General features: G+C 41.8%; 1 protein-coding gene across 3 annotated transcripts in view; it reads left to right on the top strand.

The window, feature by feature from the left end:
- Nucleotides 1-22,982, top strand: part of PAAF1 (proteasomal ATPase associated factor 1) — a 577,308-nt gene that overhangs the window by 477,233 nt on the left and 77,093 nt on the right. For all 3 annotated transcript variants that reach the window (XM_044073392.1, XM_044073391.1, XM_044073393.1), the window contains one exon: nucleotides 19,772-19,887. In XM_044073392.1, the coding sequence (XP_043929327.1) occupies nucleotides 19,772-19,887 (116 nt within the window). The remainder of the gene's footprint in view (nucleotides 1-19,771; nucleotides 19,888-22,982) is intronic.

The following is a 22,982-nucleotide window of genomic DNA, read 5'->3' as shown; positions in this document are numbered from 1 at the left end:
CAGGGAGGAGGCAACAGCAACCGACGCCGGACCAAGACTTTGGAACTCAGGCCGACTGGGGAACCGCCTGCCGGCAGGATAACCCAAGTGTAATGACCGCAGCAGTGTTTACACTCGAACATCTACATTTATGGTAGGTACAAAACTGTACCCCCCCCCCCTTTAGGACAGCCGTTTAACTTAGAGGCTCTCCTTCCCTTTTACTGTATTAAAAAAAAAAAAAAAAAAACTGTTGTGTTCGTTTAGTAGTGTAGAGATTTTTTGTCTGTCTGTATTGTGGTACTTGGATTGTGTGTAGTGGTAGAGTTATGTCCAAGGATACGAAAGTTTCTGGCTTCAAAAAGTGTGACTCATGCTGTCAGAAAATGCCTCTGACAGATGGGTGCACTAGTTGCGTTTATTGTTTGAGTGCTGTTCACCTGCAGGACTCTTGTTCTGTTTGCAACGCCTTTAGTCCAAGGGTCCTGCAGGAGCGCAAAAACAAATTAATCCTTCGGGGTTTATTGAAGTCTCAGGATTCACCGGCAAAAAGTTCTCAGCCAGTGAAATCCCCTAAATCTGTCAAACCATTGGCTCCACCTTCAGAGCCGACTCCTGTACTGGAACAATCGAGTATGTCTATTCCGGCTGGCACCGACAAGACAACTCCTCCGTCGGTTCCATCGGATGTTTCGGAGCCGTCACGGAGCCATAAGAGACTGAGGTCCCCTTCCTTAGAGTCCATCCACTCAGCACCTCAGTCACCATTATTACAAAGTGAACCTAGCCACCATTCTTCACACTCCTCTCGATCCTCTAGGCTTTTGGATCCTGATGTGGAGAGAGTCGTAAGTAGGTTGCTTAAGTCACAGGCACTAGCTAAATTACTATCCAGCCCACCTCAACAGGTATCTGCTCCAACCGCTTCTATTTCTATTCCTCCTCTGACTCCATTGAGTTCGGAGCCAGAGGTCGTTGGTATGCGGGTAGTGGAACCGTCTGCTCCGATCACCATCTCTCCTTTGGCTCCGATTACCTCAATTGTTCCTTCTATTGAGGAATCTGGATGCCAGGGCTCTCTCATTGGTTCCGAGGGGGGAGGGGCATTGAACCCTTGTCCGACCCTGTTCTCTCCCTCGGAGCTTCAGCGCAGGTGAGCTCGGTTCCAACATCGGCTCGGAGCCATCACCCTCTGTGCAGAGAAAGATTCCTATTTCTTCGGAACCGGAGCTTTCTCTGCCTCGAGGTTGAGACGCCTTCGAGGTCATGCGGAGTATGCTGTCCCCCAAAACAGCTCCACTACCAGCTGCATCGGCTCTGTCCCTTATAGTGTCTGTGCCAACCTCTGCTCCTCCTCCAGACCCCAAGCATAGGGAACCGATGCCCCAGGACACCCCATTGAGTCTGTCACTTCAGATACAGACTTAGATGAATCGGAAGGGTCCCCCTCTGAAGATGTTTCCTTTTCAGACATCCTTGAAAGGATTAGGCAGAGGGGGAACTGGACTTCCCTAGCCCCTACCGAGGATGAGTCTGTATTCCTGGACGCATTTGGTTCCCGACCTTCCACCTCCTGGGTTTTTCCTCCTTTCGACCCACTAATGTCTGTGGTGGCTTGAAAGGCTTGGTCAACTCCAGATGCTGTGGAACCAACTCCGAGGAGACCTAACAAGTTTATTACAGCCCTGCAGAATAAGCAATTCCTTTCCAAAGGTGTGCCCGTTGATGCCATGGTGGTAGCAGCAGCCACCAAGAAAGAGTTAGCAGAAACCTCTTCATCTATTCATCCCCCTAACAGAGTCTCGGACGATGGACAGATACGGAAAGCGAATGTTTGCTTCAGCGACCTTCTCGATGAGGTCCCTGAACTATCTGTTACTCATCTTCAAAGGGATTTCCTGAAAAAGCTTGGAGATGTCCTTCAAGATCCTACAGCTGAGGGAGTACAAGCCAAAGTAGCTTCCCAGCTGGCGACTCTTAATTCCATAGTCAACTCCTCCATGAGGCTGATTTCCTATGCAGCCAATGGAGCGAGCAGAGCCGCTGGCACAGATGTGGCCCTCAGGAGACATGCTTGGATGCGGCTGTGTCAGTTTGCGGAACCCTTTCAAGCATCCTTCACCAATACTCCCTTTGATGGCTCCTTTCTCTTTGGGCCTCAGGTGAAAGACACGTTGACCAGATGTGAGCAAGCAGGTAAGACTGTCTGTGCCGTGGGAGTCCGTTTTTCCACTCCCTCTAGACCTTACCCCAAGGGTCAGAAGAGTGGGAAGATGTGGTTCTGGAAATCCCAGAGATCCTTGCCTGACGCACGTGGTGATTTTTTTCTCCAGAGGCAGAGGGGGAAACAACAATAACAGACGCCACCCTCGTGGCAGAGGGGGTCCACAGAACCAAGGTGACAGAGAATCCTTCTCTAGCAAGCCCTTCCAGCATCCCTGAAGGGTTGCCCAGCTGCTCACCTCTGGAGGCAGCTGGGGGAAGACTTTCACTGTATCTAAAAGCCTGGCAAAATTTAACAAGAGACAGATGGGTACTATCCATTATATCCGGAGGTTACAAAATTCCCTTCCATCAATCCCCCTTTCAGTTAAAAAAGGCCCTTCCAGATGTTCCACCCAATCTGAGGGAGCAAGCAGTCATAGAAGTTTCAAACCTGCTAGAAAAAAGAGCCATTGAGGAAGTCCCCGCAGACTAGCTCGGATCCGGAACTTACTCAAGATTCTTTTTGGTACCAAAAAAGACAGGGGACTGGAGACCGATTTTGGATCTCAGCAGACTAAACAAATCTGTACAAAGAGAAAAGTTTCGGATGGTCACGCTACAGTCCATTCTACCCTTTCTGGGTCAGGACAATTGGATGTGCTCGATAGATCTTCAGGACGCGTACTGCCATATCAAGATGGACAAATGCTCCAGGAGATTTCTTCACTTCCGGGTAGGGGCCAGTCATTGCCAGTTCAGAGCTCTGCCCTTTGGTCTCACCTCAGCCCACAGGGTATTCACCAGGTGTATGGCAGTAGTCACGGCTCACCTGAGGCATCAAGGATTCCAGGTGTTTCCATAGCTAGATGACTGGCTCCTCACTGCTACCACCAGGCATCAACTCTTACAAGCGCGGGATTATACAATCACATCATGCACTCAACTAGGCATCACAATAAATTTTGAAAAATCTGCCTTGTTGCCCTGTCAGCCTATCACTTACATAGGAGCAGAATTAAACACAAGGGAAATGTTTGCAAGATTACCACTGGAAAGAGTTTCCACAATTCGTCAACAAGTGTTAATCCTAATGCAGAGCAAAAGTCAAGTCAGATATGTCCTTCAAGCTCTGGGCTGCATGGTGGCTGCCATTCGTCTAGTTCCATTAGTGCGTTTCCACATGAGAATTCTTCAGTGGCTTCTTTTCACGCAGTGGTCCTTTCAGGAGCTTCCCATGTCTCACATGATCCTGATTACAGAAACATGCAAAAGGCACCTGTCTTGGTGGATGGACTCCCCACTAGTGTCTCAGGGCAGACCTTTCATACAGCCTCCACCGGCAGCCACAGTGACCACGGACGCCTCCCTGATAGGGGGGGGGGGCATTATCTGGGCAGGACGGTCCAAGGCACTTGGCAACCTCACGAGTACCATCTGCACATCAATGTCCTAGAAATGAGAGCCGTGCTTCTGGCATTGCAAGCCCTTCAAGACTCTCTTCCTTCTGGGACCATTGAAATTCAAACAGACAACATGTCAGTGGTGTGGTACATCAACAAACAGGGCGGAACCAGGTCCTACTCCCTGTGTCAAGAGGCCATCAGACTGTGGCAATGGGCGATTTCCTCTCTGTTTTCTGATTGCAACGCACATCCCTGGGAAGATCCATCGTCATAGCGAACAGGCTCAGCAGAGCTATTCTCATGCCTTACAAGTGGTCTCTGAATCAGGAAGCTGCGGATCTTATCTTCCGCAAATGGGGACAGCCTTGCTGCGATCTGTTTGCCACCCCTCTCAACAGCAAATGCAGCAACTACTTCTCCCTTCTTCCGCTTCCAGGTCACATACCCAGAGACGCTGTAGTCCATGATTGGCCTCAGGGACTCCTTTTATGCTTTTCCCCCATTTCCCCTAATACCAAGACTCATACAGAAAGCAAAATCGTTGGGTTGCAAAATGATCCTCATTGCCCCTTATTGGCCTCGACAGATATGGTTTCCGTTCCTGCACCCCTACCTTGTCGATCAGCCCTGGATTCTGGACCTGATTCCAGATCTTCTGATTCATCAATCAGGTGGGTTGCATCAATCCCTCCAAACACTCCAGCTTACAGCGTGGTTACGCCACTTCCAGCCTTAGTCAGGCTTCCCGGTATCTCCCCAGCAGTCCCTGATATTATCCTTTCCTCACATGCGTCTACTACGAGAAAAATGTATGCTAGTAAATGGAAACTGTTTTCTTACTGGGCAGAGTCTAGAAATGTGGATCCTTTCTCAGCCCCAGTCCATGAAATTCTTGAATTTCTAACACAACTTTTTCACTCCCGTGCCTCTTCCACTACTATTAGAGTACAGTTAGCAGCCATTTCAAATTTTCATATCAGATTGTTGAATTCTAACATCATGTCTCATAAGCTCTGTAAGGCTTTTTTGAGAGGAACATCTCCTCTTAGACCGCCAGTGAGAGATCTCCCTCCTCCTTGAGATCTTAATTTAGTCTCAACTTCCTTAATTTTGCCTCCTTTTGAACCGGCAGCACCATGTTCCCTTAAGTTTCTGTCTTGGAAGGCACTTTTTCTGGTTGCTATCACTTCAGCTAGGTGTGTCTCAGAACTTCAAGCACTATGTGTTCGTCCTCCTTACCTGGTGTTTCACAAGGACAGAGTTTCTCTGAGGACCAATCCATCCTTTCTTTCTAAAGTCTGCTCAGAGAACAATTTAAATCGATCCATATATCTCCCAGCGTTCTTTCCTAATCACAGCAACAAGGCAGAATACAAGCTCCACCAACTGGATGTTCACAGACAATTGCGTTTTTACCTTCGTAGAATTAAAGAACTAAGAAAGTCAGAACAGTTATTTCTCTCTTATGCCTTCAACAAACAAGGCCTCCCAGTTTCCAAGGTGACCTTATCCAGATGGTTATCTAATACTATTACCTTTATTTACCAGTTACGGAATAAAGAGTTACCAGCTAAACCAAAAGGTCATTCTACTAAGACATTAGCCACCTCCATAGCTTTTCAGTCTAGGTTGTCCATAGATTCAGTCTGTGCAGCTACCACGTGGGCAAACCCTCATACCTTTATCTCTCATTACAAGATGGATATGGTCTCCCAGAGCAGAGCTGACTTTGGTACCACTGTTCTGAAGAGTCTGTTCCAATGAGCCACCCAGGATGTTAGGTGCTAGGGACGCTGTCCCAAACAGCAAAAATAAAGGCGAGATAGACAACTTAACATAAAGAAGTTATGTACCTACCGTAACATTCCATGTTAGTTGTCTTCATCTCGCCTTCCTTCTTGCGTCCCTCCCTCCTTCCCCCGTCGTAGTGAACTGAGAGGAGTTCTTGTTTTCACTGGCTGAGTATTTTTTTCCTTATTGTTCTTCTGGCCAGGTTTTTCGTAACCTATTCTATAATTAGACGTATTGAACAACCAGTATTCAGATAACTGGTTTTCTCAACTTATGCCTGGGATTAGCTATTACAAACGAGATCTGGGTAGCTTTCGCTAGACATCATGGGATAAGGGGTAGCCTCGAGCCAGTATACAGCTCTCGAGCTATTGAAGATGGCCGAGTCGGAGCCGAGGATTGGCTCTGATCCCAAATAGCAAGAAGGAAGGCGAGATGAAGACAGCTAACATGGAACTTTATGGTAGGTGCATAACTTCTTTTTCATAGGTACATAGGTTCATAGATAGGTACTAGGCTTTCGGCCCTGGGGCCTATACAAGCCCATCCAAAATGATACCCTGGCTTTTGCCACCCAAGAAAATTATTTTCCTGTGCCACTGTCGAGCAGATCCACAGAGGTGATCCCCGGGGTAAATTTCCTATTTCCCATCCAATCATCAAGATTTTTCTTGAAGAGTGCTAATGAGGAGCTTTGTTTGCTATAGATAGGTAGTTTATTCCAGAGTATGGGAAGTCTCTAAGACAGAAATCTATCCTTCTGGCATGTTCTGCTTATTGTGGTGACAAGGTTTAGGTCCCTAGAGCTTGTAGCTTGGAGGGATTGGGATTTCTTTAAGTGGAGCATGTCCGACAGCTCTGGGTTTGATGGGTCTACCTGAAAACGCTGAAAGTGTACAACGCCGACGACGAGAACACCGACACCGGAAGATCGACAACGGAGAAGACCGACAGTTGAGAATCCCGATGCTGAGAACACAGACATGTTAAGGTAAGTGTGTGATAGGGACAGACATTAGGGTCAGGGTGTGGGTAAGGTAAGTGTGTGATAGTGACAGACGTTAGGGTGCGGGTCAGGTAAGTGTGCTATAGTGATGGACTTTAGGTTTAGGGGCAGGTTAAGTGAGTTAGGGTTAGGGTGCGGGTAAGGTAAGTGTGCGATAGTGACAGAGTTAAGGGCAGATGAAGTGAGTTAGGGTTAGGTAAGTGTGCAATAGTGACGGACCTTAGGGTTAGGGTTTGGGTTAAGGTTAGTGCATAGATAGTTGTGTATGTAAGGTTTAGTGTAGGTTTGTAAGGTTTTTGGTGTGCTTGTGTTGTGTATATGTTTTTCGGGAAAGATATTTGTTTTGTTGATTGTCAGGATTTTGGTTGTTGGGCATGTGAAGTTTCATGTTTCTGAACTTTCTTTTTTTGTCCTTTTTTTCGTGTCGGTTATTTTGTTGTCAGTGTTTTGGCATGTCATTGTTATCAGGTAGACCCGGGTTTGACATAGCTTTGTATGTTAGGCAGAGATCACCTCTGAGTAGGCGATATGCGATGGAGTAAAGCTTGAGTTTTTTGAGACAGTCTGCATAGGGCATCTGTTTGAGGCCGGTAATCCCCTTTGTGAGGTATTTCTGCGTCCTTTCCAGTTGTTGTAGATGTCTAGTGAGGTATATACCAAAAGGGGCATTGTACTCTATAATGGGTCTAATGAGTGATGAGTAGAGGGAAACAATGACCTCTTTTTTATCTGGATGAGAAACCTTTTGTGCCACATAGAAGGATTTCCTGATTACTGTGGCGATGTGATTATCAAAGGAGAGACTACTGTCCACCTGTGTCCCAAGGTCTCTTATCACACTTTTGGTGTTAAGTATACTACCACCTATGTTGTAGTTCATGGGTACAGAGTTTTTACCAAAGGGGATGATGGTGCACTTTTTGGCATTGAGCTTGAGGCCATGGCTTTGACACCAGGCATCTGTCTCAGTGAGGCCCTTTTGTAGGATGTCCACATCATTAGGTGTTTCGATAAGTGTTCACACTTTTACCAAGCATTACCACCTGCCTCTCTTCTCCAAATCCAGGGCAAAGTTTGCCTCTGCAGTCTTGCAGGGCATCCTATCCAGCCCCTAGTTTCCTTTACTGCCTCCACCCTTTTCCTCAGCTTTGGGAATTAACCCAAATGTGATGACTGCAACAGTGAAACATTAAGAACGTAGTACAGTTGTGTGCACTTACCATAAATGTAGATGTTCGAGTGTATTCGCTGTCGCAGTCCGGGTTCCTCTCCCTCCATCCAACTTTCTTCTCTTTCCTTACAAGGGACTTATTGGTATGTATTTTCCACTGGTGGGGTTTCTTCCACCAGAACATGGCTCCTACTTGGGGGCTGCTGACAGGTTAGGGCAAGAAAAACTGATGTAATGGCATTGGCTGTCTTACTTTATACTACTGACGACCTGATGTCAGTCCTGGAGCGACAGCAACTGACACAGAAATGCTAATTCTCTGGTATTCGGGGCGGCCGAGGGCTACCCTGGCAGGGATAACCCAAATGTAATGACTGCAACAGTGAATACACTAGATCATCTACATTTATGGTAAGTGTACACAACTGTACTTTATATGCAGCATCTAGTAAGGAACTGTTTTAGTGACCCTCTTCCCCTCAGAAATGAAGTGAAAATGTCAAAGTCTGTCCAGTTTTTAACACTGGCAATCAAACTGAAAGGTAATATAGCAGTGAGCCTTTTGGTTGAATGTGTATTGTTGTGGTGGGTGTACTTTTAATGCTGTATTTAATACTTGCACTTACATGTTTCATTATTAAGTACAGAACTGTCTTCCATCCTCTGAAAACTTGTAATGTGATGACACATACTAGTACAAATCCACAGTTCCAAATTTATTTATTTATTTTTGCACAAAATGGCACCATTCTCTTTTGCTTTGTTCACTGACTTTTGGCACGTATGAATTCAGCGTTCAGAATTTGTTTGAACCTGCTGTGTCCTCATCTTGCAGTACTTGTAGTTCCATTTTAATGTGCCTAACAAGTTGGAATTAAAAAAAAAAAATATTGCAGATTGTCACAGTCAACATTATGGTGATTTTTGTAAAAGATTGAACTCTCGCCTGGCGTGTACTTGTAATGGATAGATATTAAGCAACATCTTTATTCAGTTATGTTTTTAGATGAGTATTAAATTGCATGGGGTGATAGAAATGTCAGAATACATTGTGCTGGAAAACAAGGCAGCTATAGAAAACACTTAAAAGATTTTTCCCATTTCTCCTGAGGAGGAACATTGATTTATGTTAAGTGAGGAATGAAATCAGTGTGCTTTCAGTCATTTTGTTTCAGCATATAACCTAGATCAGTCTGTAGATTGTAATGTCTACTTTAAAGTCATCTACTTAAAATCTTTGCAGAGTCGGGCACTATAATCAGATAAGATCTGCAGTCTCCACCCCCAGTTCATCCACTGATGTTATACTATATTAATATCTGCCTTTACATTCATAAATGTTTGGTCCCTTCATCTTCACTCCATGAGTTTCCCCACTTTATTTATTTTTATTTTACATTTGTTAAATGGGGGTGTCTGACTGAGCCAAAAAGGCCCTTTTTCAGCAGAGGCCCAGGGAGAAAAGCTCCACATAGAAAAATTGCAGATAAATTTAGATATTTAGACATGATCAGTTTACACACAAATTACAATAGACGTTTTTACAGTGGTATGCAGCACATCAACAGTTACAGTGGAGAGAAGAAACAAAATATTAATTTAAAAATAAAGGTAATTAATAGGTTTGTGCTGTACAGCTGAAATTTAGAACATAGGTAGAGTACATACATAATACACAGGTACACTACATATATTGTAGATTAGCCAGTGTTTGTGAGTAAGATTGAAAACTATTAAGTACTCTAGGTTTAGTATGTGTATTTGGGCTAATGTAGGTTGTGACATAACCTGTATATATTTTTTTCTTGTTGGCTGACACTTTTTTCACTTTTTAAACATGGTACTTTCAGATATCGAGTTACTTTCTACAAACAGGATGTCCATGTTCTGTGCCTTATTTGTTTAGGCCTTAAACACAGCACGGTTCTGTGCCTTATTTGTTTGGCCTTAAACATAGTGCCATTCTGTGCCTTATTTGTTTGGGCCTTAAACACAGCACGGTTCTGTGCCTTATTTGTTTGGGCCTTAAACACAGCACGGTTCTGTGCCTTATTTGTTTGGGCCTTAAACCTAGCACGGTTCTGTGCCTTATTTGTTTAGGCCTTAAACGTAGCTTGGTTCTGTACCTTATTTGTTTGGGCCTTAAACATAGCACGGTTCTTTGCCTCATTTGTTTGGGCCTTAAACACAGCACGGTTCTGTGCCTTATTTGTTTGGGCCTTAAACCTAGCATGGTTCTGTGCCTTATTTGTTTGGGTCTTAAACCTAGCACGGTTCTGTGCCTTATTTGTTTAGCCCTTAAACATAGCACGGTTCTGTGCCTTATTTGTTTAGGCCTTAAACGTAGCACGGTTCTGTGCCTTATTTGTTTAGGCCTTAAACGTAGCACGCACTGCTGCTTATTTTGCACACTCTTAATGAGGTAAACTGAGAGACCTTGGATAATTGTTTTGTGATGAGAAGAACTGTGCTAACTGTAGGTCAGTTCTAAAAAAGGTCCAGAAGCCAAGGTGTTCTCCATAGCATCAAGCTCTTTTTTCCACCTGTCCGAAGAGCATAAAACATCCAAGAACTTAAGATGTTCAGCATAATGAACGTACGCTTCTGCCCCCAGTCAGTGTCTAAAGTCTACTTTCTTTGGATTTGCATTGATTCCAGTTTGCACCTTGCCCGTTTTGTCCCCATACCTCTAGAACAGATGGGAGTTTAGGAACTCTGATAGTCCAACCATAGTCATTTGCTGGTGATGCTGCACTCTGTATTTTCTGGTATCATTTTGTTGCTTTGTTGTTTTTCTATTTTTCTGTATTTTTTTGCTGTTCTACCTGCTGACCATCCAGCCACTCCCATCAGCCATGCCCAGTCATTCTTCTGTCTTGGGTATTTCGTAATGAGGGTAATAGCAAATCAGGGGTGTACCTGCTGACCATTCAGCCTCCCTTCTCAGCCATGCCCATTTGTTCTTCTATCCTGGCTATTACCTTGGGAGGATGAGAGCTATCCCTGAGGACGCCACAGTAGTGGATTGTGCCCTCACTAGTATCTGGGGTACCTTTACTTAAGGCCCAAGTCCTCTTTTTGGTGGGGGGGGGCTCTCATCACCACAGGGCCTCAGTATCCTCTCTGAGCTTCCAAAACAGGTTGCTGGGCAAATTCCTGTCCCCATTACTACCTCTTGCAATGCCCCTCCTTCTCTGAGGAATTATGGCATTGTATGGTTCCATATAACCTGTCCCATCCAGAGTGGACATGCTGATCCTCCCCTGCCAGCTCCATCAAGCAGCTAAGCTGCTGATCTGTCTCTGATCACTTGGACTGTAGTCAGGGCTTTATTCTTGTACACCAAAAGATCAAGCTCTTTGTTTTCTGCTTTGCCTATCTTTAGGCTAAGTGTTATGTTCTCACCATGTGTTCTTATTTGCTGTCAGTGCCTTTTTCCCCAGTTATGTACATTTCTTACTTGTGTTTTCCTGTAAGATTATGCACTGTATTCTCTGATGTTCTTCATCTCACATTGCTGCAGTCCTAACACTAGGGTAGTCCGCTGTCCCAGTCGGCCCGAATACCAAAGTATAAGGCTGACGTCGGTCAAGGCGCATTAGTCTGACGTCAGGACGTCAGGGTACAAATGCGCATGACCGACGTCATATCCTCAGTCTTTTTTGCCGCATGGTCCGATGCAGAAGCAGTATTGCAAGTGCAGGTTGGCGTTCTGAAATTTTCTGAAGTCGGAGTTTCAGACCGAATCAAAGTTGGCTAAGTACCCCGTTAGAATATTTTGGTTTTTTCTTGCCTCAGTATTTAACCGGATGTCAGAAAAAGTGAATAACTGTATTTCTTGTGGGAAACAGATACCTCATAGAGATTACCATACCTTGTGTATACCTTGCTTAGGGCCTGAGCACGACGTTGTTGGATGTCGCTCTTGTGCTAGATTTAACAAACGCACTATAAAGAGAAGATTAGATTGTGCCAGGTTAGTTTTTGGGAAGCGTTGTAATTATAAAATGCCGTCGGATGCTCCGACGCCCGCTTCGTCAAAAAAGCGCAAGGACAAAGCAGCAAAGCCTAGGTTGGAAGAACCGTCTGTCCCGGACGTCGGTTCTTTAGAGGGCTCGGTGGAGCCGGAGGTTCTGCCAGAAGTTCCTTTGGAGTCTCAGGGAGAGACTTTACTGTTACAAGATGTGTCCTCTCAGGAGGTAGGCCAGGCTGAAGGGGCTTCTCAGGTAGCTGTTCTCCCCTCCCTTCCTAAGGTGGTTAGGCCCTCCCCTTCAGTTTCTAAGGCTTCTTCGAGAGGCAGGCCAGGTTTAACTTCAGTGGGTGTTTCCCCTAGTTCTTCAGGGTCTTTGCCTAAGAAACATATGCTTAAAATGGCAGAAGATTTGATTACTATGATTAGAGGTTCTATGCCCCCTCCTGATAAGAGGCCTAGGGTGGAACCTGAGCTTGAGAGTTTTGAGCAGTGTTCGGAGGCTTCTGAGTCTTCGGCTGAAGACTTGCAGGAGTATCCTCCTTATTCTGATTCTGATGTGGATGATTCTACTCCTTCGGCTTCTCCTCCTGAGGATTTTTCTTTTTCAGAGACTCTTCATTCCATGAGGGAGCATTTTAAATGGGAAGGTCAAGATTTCTCTGATTCCAGGAAAAGGCTTAGGGAATTTTTGTTTCTACCCCAGCATAGGCCTTTAGCTATACCTCCTGTTCTGGATGTGGTGGAAGATGTTTTTGCAGAGGCTTCCCTGAACCCTGATTCTTTGCCTCCTGCCCCAGTTAAACCGGATAGGTATTATAGGGTGCCTGAAGCTCATAAGTATCTTTTTAAGAGTCCTAGGGCAGACCCAGAAACTGTTTCTCAGGGGCCTAAAGGTGTTAAGGCTTCTGTTGTTAAAAATCCTGTTCCTCCTGATAAAGAGGCAAGGGCTTTGGATAGATGGGGAAAGAAGGTGTATACTTCTTCCACTTTACAGTGACGATGTCTGTGAAGGTGATGGGCAGTCATAAAGTCTTGTGTTTATTTTCTTTCCTCATTGCTGCATTTTTTCACTGATAGTTAGCTTGGCTGGAAGCTGATTGCCACTGTTGAGCCCCTTGCCTTGTGTGGATTTCTGTAGGCTGCTGGTCTTCACTGCACTTGCTCTGTTCCTGTATGAGGTTTTGATAGTTTTATTTCTGAAGATACAAAACTGTATTTGTGCTGCAGTCTAATTATATGTTAAGTTTGTGAGGGATGTCATTTGTCTTTTACTGGCCTTCTACAACTTTAGTTGCACATATCTGCTGTAGTGCTCTTCTGAACATCTATTGAATTCTGGCATTGGCTTGTTAAAATAATTATTTGGTAGTTTGTCTACTTATTTTGTTATCTGACCTCTTTGGGTGGTTCTGTAAATTTAATAAGCAGTATAACCTTTGCAGTCTTCTACCAACAGGTTTCTTTGCTCAGCCATTAAGAAAGTTATAGAGAAATACACCATTAAACATAATGGGTTTAGAATATAAGGCCAGATTCTATGTTCATTGCTGTCATGAGCTTCCCTTAACTCTCATTTTCAGTGCTCAGCTTGCTGTGTTCAGCAGTATACCAATAATACAATCTGTGTGGACTCCATTTCTGTTTCATGCGGAGTACAGCAAAGGCAGACAACGCAATGCCTTGAAACAATGTATAAGGCATACCTCATGGTGTCTTGAAGCAGTGTATAAGGCAGACTGCACGGTGCCTTGAAGCAGTGTAAAAGGCAGACCACACAGTGCCTTGAAACTGTGTATAAGGCAGACCACACGGTGCTTTGAAACAATGCATCTTAACTGTGGCACTGGATCGGCAGTATTCATATTGCAGTTAAATTGCTTAAATGTAACTGAATACTTTTTGATTAATTTTTATTTTATTTTACATTTGTTAACCGGGCTAGTCCAACTGGATACATGTCCATTTTCAGTGGAGGCCCGAGGAGAAAAGCTCCAAGCTTACACAATATTTAATATCACAAGTAAAATAGAAACAACATTAAGAAAGTGTCTAACAAAACATTAATAAAAAAAAACAAAAGCGCAAGTAAAAACAAAAGATTAGTACATTATATATAAGGGATTTCACTATCTTCCAAACAAGTAAGTCAGTAAAATAGAGAGAAGATATTTATATAGAGGATAGTTAGGACATATACAGGAAAGGACAGTATTTTAAAGATAGGCTTGGTAGGTAGATGGGTTAGGTAGAGCAGTTTAGAGTAGAAAGGTCAGTGAGTGAAAAAGTTCAAAGAGTCAAGATTAAAAGAGATATTTAGAAGGAGACAGGGTAGTACAGATGAAAAAAGTAAGAGAAAAGCAATTAGTCAGGGTTATTACAAGAGCATAACCAGTGGTTGGAGAGGAAATGTTTAAGGTTAGTTTTGAATAGTGGGAGAGATGTAAGAGCAGTAAGGTCAATTGGTAGGAGGTTCCATATTTTCCCAACAAAGTTAGTAAATAGAGAGTCTCCTGCTGAGTTATTAGAAAAGAAGTTTGCATCATCATTTTGTTTGTTTGTTGAGTAGCTTTTTCAGGTTGCAATATGGTGTTATGAGGGTAGAGAGAATAGGGGTATTGTTTGGTTGATAAAGGACCTTATGGGCAATAATAAGTTGGTTGAATTGTAGAAGGTGAGGTAACTCAAGCCAGCCTAGTTGTTTTAGGTTTAGACAGTGATGAGTTCAATATGGTGAGTTGGTGGCAAATCTGGCAATGCTATTATATGATCTAGCCAGTCTGTTAAGATTGTTTTGGGACAAGTTAGTATAGATGGGGGAGGCATATAATAGGGTAGAGATTAAGTGAGTTCTTGCTATTGTAGTTCTGGCTAAAGGTGTTAGAAATTGTTTAATTCTATACAAGGATCCAAGTTTTTTGTTGGTAGATTTTATTGTGGTGTTTATGTGAGTGTTAAATTTAAGTTGATTATCTATTGTGATTCCTAAGAGTTTGGTAGTAGTGTCTGGAGAAATAATGGTACCATTGTTTGATTCCAAAGTAAAGTGCAGAGGGGGAGATGAGTGTGAAGGTGTAAACAGCAATAATTTGTTTTTTTTTGGGTTGAGGAGAAGGCAATGGTTAGAGAACCATTTTTCTATTGTGGAGAAAGATTTTTGTGTGAAGGAATGCAGTTCAGTTTGGGATGATGCAGAACAAATAATTGTGGAGTCGTCGGCGTATTGAATGCAGGTAGAGAAGGGAATAGAGAGATGAAGGTCATTGATAAAAATGGAGAATAGAAGTGGGCCTAAGATAGAGCCTTGTGGGACACCTAAGGAAGTAGGAAGGAGTTCAGAAAGATGATTCTGCCAGAGAACTGCTTGTTTACGATTATCCAGGTAGGATGTAAACCAGCTCAAGGAAGAATTATCAAGAGATAGGGACTTCAGAAGGTGGAGAAGAAGTTTATGGTTGACCATATCGAAGGCTTTAGAAAGATCTACAGAGTGCAGACGACAGGAAATTATTGTTTCTATTTGTGTTGATACAGTTGGTAAAAGAAAGCAGGGCTGTGGTAGTACTGTGGTAAGGACGAAAGCCATGTTGACAGTATGCTAAGAGATTGTGGTGGAGTAAGTGGGTAATTAATTGTTTATGGATGCATTTCTCCATTATTTTAGCAAGTGGAGACAGAAGAGCTATGGGACGGTAGTTTGAGTATTCAGTAGAATCACCACCTTTGTGAAGGGGAATAATATGTGAGATTTTCCAGATTGATGGAATAGTGCATTCTTTAATTGTTCTGTTAATCAATATAGAGATTGGGTAAGCAATGGCTGAGGCTCCTAGTTGTAGGTATTCCCCGGGTAATTTGTCAGCTGAGGGGGTAGAAGGTTTAAGTTTTTGAAGTAAGGAGAGGATGAAGGAGGTAGATATTGGTTCTAGGTGGAACGGAGGGGGTGGGGCTTGTAGCGGGCAAATTGGCAGTGTCAGGATTTTGTTGATTAGCTAAGTTTTGCACAGCTGTAGTAAAGAAGGTATTGAAGGCATTTGCTATTTTGTAGGGTCATCAGAGTTGGTGCTAAGTGGAGCTGGTGTGTCTACTTTACCAGGGGATATAAGCCTGTTAATAGAGGTCCAGAACTTCTGTGGTTGTTGAAGGGAAGATTGTTGGAGTTGGATATAGAAGTTTTTCTTGTCCTGTAGGATTGCTTTTTTAGTTATATTTCTTTGTTGCCTGAAATTTTGCTGATCAGTTATGAGTTTTGTGGTACGCCATTTGGTCCAAGATTTATTCCTGGAAAGAATTAGCTTTTTAGTCTGACTTGTGAGCCATGCTGCTGGTTTATTTTTCACTCTTATGGTACGAATTGGGGCATGATGATCTAGGATTGTTAAGAAGGTATTATTGAAGTAGGATACTGCTTCATTTATTGGAAGGGACTTAAGGGGTTCCCATTTACAATGTTTAAGTTCAGTTAGGAACAGTTCCTGGTCAAAGTGTTTTTTACTGCGTATAGTTCTAACAGGGGGAGAAATGTTAACATTTGTTTTGTGTCTGATTATATATATTAGAGAGTGATTGCTAAGGTCATCAGGTAGGGTTCCTGTTTTATAGTTTTGCTCTGGACCATTTATTAATATCCAGTCAAGAATGCTTTCTTTGTTATTGGATTTGTTTATTCTAGTTGTGGAATTGATAAGTTGTGTGAATCCATTTAGGTTGATCAGAGAGGATGGATTGGTACTGTTACATAAATTCCAGTCGGTATTAACGTCTCCTAGTAGTATAGTTTCTTGTGGATAATTTAGAGAAAGCCAACTTAATAGGTCTTCTAGTTTATCATGATTGTTACCTGGAGGGAAATAAGTACAGATGATATTAAGTTATTTTTGGTTGTTTAGTTGTAGTTTTGAAATAATTATTTCAGCATTGCCATCAGAATGAAGTTTGTGGTTTATTTTGTTGATTTGTAATCCTGCTTTATAAAGAATTGCAACCCCACCACCTTTTTTCTTGCGATCTTGTCGAATAATATTGTAACCTGGGGGAATAATTTCAGTATCTATTATTGTTGGTTTATGCCATGTTTCAGTTAAACAAAGTATGTCAAAGTGGTAAGCATCTAGGAGAGCATGAACTTGTGTAATTTTGTTGCAGATACTACGTATATTAAGATGGGCAATTAAGAGTGTTTTAGAGGATTGGGCTGATAGAAGGGGGATAGAATGAGATTCATTACTGTTAGAGAAGGATGAGTGGAATTCTGGGCCCGGGTTAGGATGAATATCTCCATCTATAAGGGAGTGGAGGATAGTAAGGTTATGATATTGGATAAGTTTGGGATTAAAGTCAATTAACTTTCGATTGTTAAGAATTGAGTGTTTTATATGAAAAAGTCGATGATATTTAGCATGGATGTAGCTATGGTTGTATGTGGAATTGTTAAAGCTTGTGCCTAAAGCAGGGAGTGATGTAGTAGTGTATTTGGATGATATGAAAAGTGTTTTGAGAAGGGGTTGTTCATAGGAGGTAAGGAAATAGGTAGCGGTAAGTGAAGTGAACAATGAAATTAATAGTAGACAATGGCATAGGTTAGGCATGTTAAGAGAAGAGGGAAGTCAGTATAGTTAGCAAGATAAGGAAAAGGACTAGCTTTAGTGAGAAAGGCTAGAGATGAATAGGGAAAGGTCTATATCTAGGGGGTGAGAAGATATAAGAGAGGGGAGAGGTTGGTAATAAGAGAGTAATAAGTGGAAGTAGGCAGAGGAGGAGCAAACGTGTAGCCTTTATGAGACAGGTAGGAGATGATAGGGGGAGATGTTTATCTAGTGGGTGTGGAGGTATTAGTGTTGGGCGTGGTTAGAAGTAAGTGAGTGGTTGGTTGAAAAGGAAATGAGAAATAGAGGGGGAGTGGTTAAGAGAGTATAAAGGTAGACACCCTGGGGGCGGGTGGGAATTGGGGGCAGGGTAGGGGAGCGGAGTGAGCCCGAAGCAACTGCTTTGTTTGTTTAGTCTCAAGCATTTGTCATACTTTAGAATTTTTATTTTCAGAACTTTAGATTACTGTTTTATTGTCTGCCAGCACTGACATATTTACACTTCATTAGTATACACAGTTTTTTATACATCTTTATTACTTAAGACATGGACAAACGTGTATAACAGAAAAGAAAACAAACCATGTTAATGGTTTCCATTTACATAAATTATCATCAGTCCAGCATTAAATAAAGTGCTGAATTTTGCCTTCCCTCAACCCTCAGTTCTTCCTGCATTTTCATTTATTTCTATGTAATTTGCTTCTTCCTTTTTCTAAAGATCCCTGTTCCGGTTAATCTTTTTTATAATATTCAGTACTTCAAGTACAGTTGGTTTAGACTTTTATTTCCTTTTTCTCATAGTGGCTTTTTTTTGACACCCAACAGAATTAAACTTAAGGCCTTAGTATGTCAATGCAATTCAGATCCTATATATAGGAAAAAATATTCTGAAGACAGCTGGATAAAACAGGTTAAATCTGACACCTTTATCTCGGCATTCCCTATCTGTTGGGATACATGTGCTGCTCTTCTCCATGGTGTACAGTAAATAATTGTCTACAAGCACTTTCCTGTTTTCAATTTTTATTACTTCCCCTTCTGCCACAGTTTTGTTAGGATCGGTTGTTTCTGCTGATATGATTACAGGTCTTGGCTGCTTTCTCATGGCCAGGTTTGGAGCATGCACACAATGTGTCCTTTCAAGTAAAAAATCCTGCTGTAGAATACCAGTCCAGTTACTATGTTCCTTCCACTTTCTCTGGTATAGCAGGTTTTCTCTGCCTGGTCTATCTTCTAACTCTTCCATTTTTTTGAAACCGCCCTTCTTGAAGTCTCATGCTCAACCACCATTTTCTTCATTTCAACCTGTAACCTTTGTGGTTATATCAGTTCATCTGAATAGCTAGTTAAAGCTTTTACTATTTTTCCAGGCTTCTATTATTTAAGTTGATGTACTTCTTCAGTGTTTCATTTATTTTAATCACTTCTGAGTAGGCTTGATTTATTTTTACCTCTAACTTACTGGATGTCATCTCATAAAAGCTGAATTTTGAACTGCTTTTTGCTGCACAGCTGCAGGATTCTTCCTAGCCAGTGTTTTCTTCAATTTTTTGTTGGGTTTCTTTCAGGTTCTCTAAATTTCTGCTTTTCTGGCATCCAGGCAGTGTGCTTACTAGCCAGTAACTGAATGTTACTCAAGCTAACAGTAACACTAACTGTTATTTCTCAGTTTCTTTTTTCACACTGGGTGAGCTGAAATTAAGCTGTTGATCAGTGTGTAGCCATCTTGGAAGTCCCTCTCATTAGTACAAATGTTCACAAGTGTGGATGGGTTAATGGTAACATAAAATGCTGCACTTAAATACAACCTTATGTTCTCTGTTCAGATAAATCCCTTTATTCTCTGTCATATGTTGACTAAACACAAGGGTGAAACAGCAAAAGGCCGCCTCAGACAATTTTGAGATTGTAGGTTAGCACAGAGATTTGCAAATCTACGTCGTCGTGAGTCTGATGTTCATATTCTAAATTCTAGCAGATGGTCTAGAATGATGCTCAGTGAATATGGCTTTTGACATATGTGAGTGATGTCTACTTTAGAGTTAGTCTTTGATTCTTGACACATTTCAAGTAAACAAAGCAAATGATGTGCTATTAGCTGTAAGTTGTGATGTCACTGAGTAGAGAAATAAGAGTTATGTTATTCATTAACATATAGCAGTGAGTAAAGAAGTTCATTATGTGGCACTGAGACAGATGTGTTGTCAGAAGATCTTGGTTCTAAATCTTTATCATTGTACTTGGAGTTAGCTTGTATGTGGAAATCCATTTTTGTCATTGCACATGCAAATGCATCTACTTCCTCATTTATTGTGTTTTGATTTGTGAATTGAAGTGCAGATTTCTTGTTGGTACATTAAAAGGCTTCTTGGTATATAATATAACTCGAACTAATATATGTGATTCAAAATTATTACTCTTTCTCCAACGGTTATGTAGTGCTTAACTTTACTGCTTCGTGTTGCATCTATTTGAATATTTTTGCACACTCTTTGCTTTTCTATACTTGACACCTTCACTAATGTATTTGTGTTTTCATTGCTGCCTTTGTGTCTGGGTCATGACTGAAGAGGTCCCAGGACCAGTACCCTCAATGAACAAATCAATAAGTAAAAATATGTTGCTGATAGCTGAAGCCATTTCTTTATATTTATGCAGGTGTTTGTCTTCAATGGTTCTAGTGCATTTAATTGTTGTACATTCCTGTCAAATTCATATGTTGTGGCTGGAACCCAGGATGGGGATATCTATTACTTGGACATGAGAAATACATGGTAAGTGTGACTGTAATTTTGTTTTGTAGGCTATGCATAGCTGCAGTGTGGATGGAAGTTTTGAAGTTGTATACAAAGTTAGATTTAAGGCAGCTTGTTTTGCTGTTCTTGTTGGTGATCTCCCATTTCGCTCTTAGAAGATATGAGATGATCTTCCTTACAGTTTTGTTCTGTGAATTTAATGAAAATTGTTTCAGATGGCTTAAACTGGGTACTGTGTACAGAAACACCTGATCCTATAACTGGATGGTTTGTAGTAAAGTGCACGAGTCAGTTGAAAGTGTCCAACGTTTAACGACACTTAGTACCTGCCACCTGTATCAAAAAAGTGTATTGTACATAGGCTTTGTCAGCTGATGCTCATAACTTAATACAATGTAAAAACTACTTGTTTTGGTTGGGGGGCATTTTCATTCATATCAGACAGGAGTGTGTGATAAAATCCTGTTGCACTTGAACCTTGGGGGGGTGGAGGTCTTACCAAACTTGGTATGTTCATTAAATTTTATAGAAGACTGTCCACAAAATGCTACCTCCCAACTTAGTTATACACAAACTTTGTTTCTCATAGCTGATGCATGTTGAGACCTGATTTCTTGCAAGTTTAATTTTAGTGAATCAGTGAAAACCGCTATTAGGAAGACGTTTTATTTCCTGTAACCACACAGCTCATCTTGAATACTTACCTCATACATCAGTCCTCTTGTACTAATCTATTTTATTTATTTATTTAATTTTTTGTTTACTGGGGAAAGTCCAACTGGGACAGAGCCCATTTTTAGTGAAGGACCAGGGAGAAACACTCCAGATGCATGTCTTTGGAATGTAGGAGGAAACCAGAGCACCCGGAGGAAATCCCCACAAATGCAGGGAGGAAATGCATACTCTGCACAGAAAACACCCCAACTGACAATCAAACTGGAGAAACTTTTGCTGCGAGGCGACAACACTAACCAGTGCACTGCCCATTCTTTTCTGTCTTTGAGCGAAGCTGAAATTCTGGTATCAGCTTTCTCCAGGAAAAATCCCACAAAGTAATGAGGATTAAAGCTGTATAGCTGTGTAAAATGACTGCATATTGAATATTTATGAAGAAGAATAACATTAGGTAATACAAAACTTTTCCCTTTTATTTTGCTCCTTTAATCTTATACCTGCAGATTGGGATTCAAGGCTGCATGTCCTTTTATAACATGTTGGACATGTGATCAGTCACATTTTTTTGTTGAGAGCTCATGCATCAAGCTTACCTTTGCGAGTTTGACTTCATTTGAAACCACATTCAAACAGAAGATGGAAATGCACAGAGAACCTAGCAAACTATCTATTTCAGTCCCATTTACCATGTATTTCTCATGTGCCATTTTGTTTGTGTACTGCTGGTATCTGCACAAGTAACTAGCTGGATTGTAAATGTAACTGAAACATTCCACATCTAAATATTGTTGCCTAGCATAAGTCATGCCTTTTCTCACATGGCATTGTTGACCTTATACTATGACTAAAATAGTAGTTACTAGGAGCTTTGCACCACCCACATTAAATATTTTTGTATGTATCTCTGTATTTACCTACAAGTTTTGGATGAGTATGGTTTTGGCCATACTCCCAATTTCGATATTTAGGACTGCTCAGGTCCTCATGAACAAACTGTTAACTACTTGTAGTTTAACCCGCACATGATATTAACTGCTGTAAAAACAATGGGAATGTGCATCACTGACAGTTTGTGACTATTAGACAGCTTATGTATCTATATATATTTATATATAGTTAGTGTAGTATGTTATGTTCTAGTGTAGCATCAGCCAAGATGTACATAATTCTTTTCATGCTGAAAATTAAGTTCAGGTTGTGCTGTACTTTGCTGTTAGTAAATTAAATACTTTCTAGCTTCATCCACACTGAATGGCTGTGGCATTCCTTCTTGAATGGTTCGAAACTACATTATTGTAACACTGTTAAAAATTGTACCTCATTACACAGTGGATTACATCTTGAGCTAAATAGTGAGTTTTTCATAAAGATAAGTCCTTTTTTTCTTGTTATATCCTTAATATTCATCCTTGGCTCCCTCTCGATACCTTTAAGTATATTTAGCTTACCACTGGTGTTACTTTCTTCCTTTTTATACTTTTTTAGGTAATCATTGATATCTTTTCTTTATCTGTCTTACAAAAAAATGTCTTTTTTTTTTCTGTAATTCTTTCTCTGTAGATTCAAAATGTCTGAGAAAGCCCCCGTCGGGTTCAAAAAATGTATTGATTGTAGACCTAAACTTCCGCTTTCTAGTTCCCATAATCTATGGGTATATTCTCTAGGCCGTTAACACCTTACAGTTGAATGTAAGATCCACCAGGGGTTAATCCTTACACCTTAGCTGATAGAATAAACAAGATAATAAAAGGATGACTCCCGTCTCCTTTTTGTGAGGCATTATCTGGGTCTCAGCTCCCCAAACAAAAGACCAAGGAGTCGTCCTCTGATCCTACCACTGAACCAGCAAGTAAAAGCTCAAAAAGTTGGAAACAAAAGCTACTCCTCCTTCAGCATCTGACATCAAGCCTGCTTCCTCAGATCCAAAACCTTTTTCTGGGACCTCATATTCTCCATCTCTTTCAGCGGCATCTTCTCATTCTTCCAGGAGTCTCACTGAGGCAGACGTGAACAGGATGATGAGGAAATTTCTCTCAGCAAAAATACAGATGGGACAGATGGGAGTTCTCCCAGCTCCTACCCCATTGGGTCAGGAAGCCATTGTTAGTACCACACTACCTTTCTCGGCTCCTTCACCAATCCAACCAGTCATTTTGGTGCCCTTGGATCAGAGTCTTCCAGGACCATCTATTTCAGATCCGGGTATCTTAGTATCTTTGGATCTGAAGCTTAATCTGAGTGCCCAGCTTCAACAGTTTCAAATCCAGAAGACTGTCTGAGCCGAAGCGTCCCTGTTGGATCCAAGGTTTTAGAGTCAACTTCAAAGTTTTTGGAGCCATCTCTGCCCCTCAGAACTTTGGTGCTGGACAGCTCGACTCCAACCTCTGCCTCAGGTAGATTGTTTTCTGGGCAGAAAGCCAAGGGGTTAGAAGTTTGCC

Source organism: Protopterus annectens, chromosome 5.part1, assembly GCF_019279795.1.
Source record: "Protopterus annectens isolate FY-2018-M chromosome 5.part1, PAN1.0, whole genome shotgun sequence".
Lineage (NCBI taxonomy): Eukaryota > Metazoa > Chordata > Ceratodontiformes > Protopteridae > Protopterus > Protopterus annectens.
This window is presented reverse-complemented; position numbering and strand designations above follow the sequence as displayed.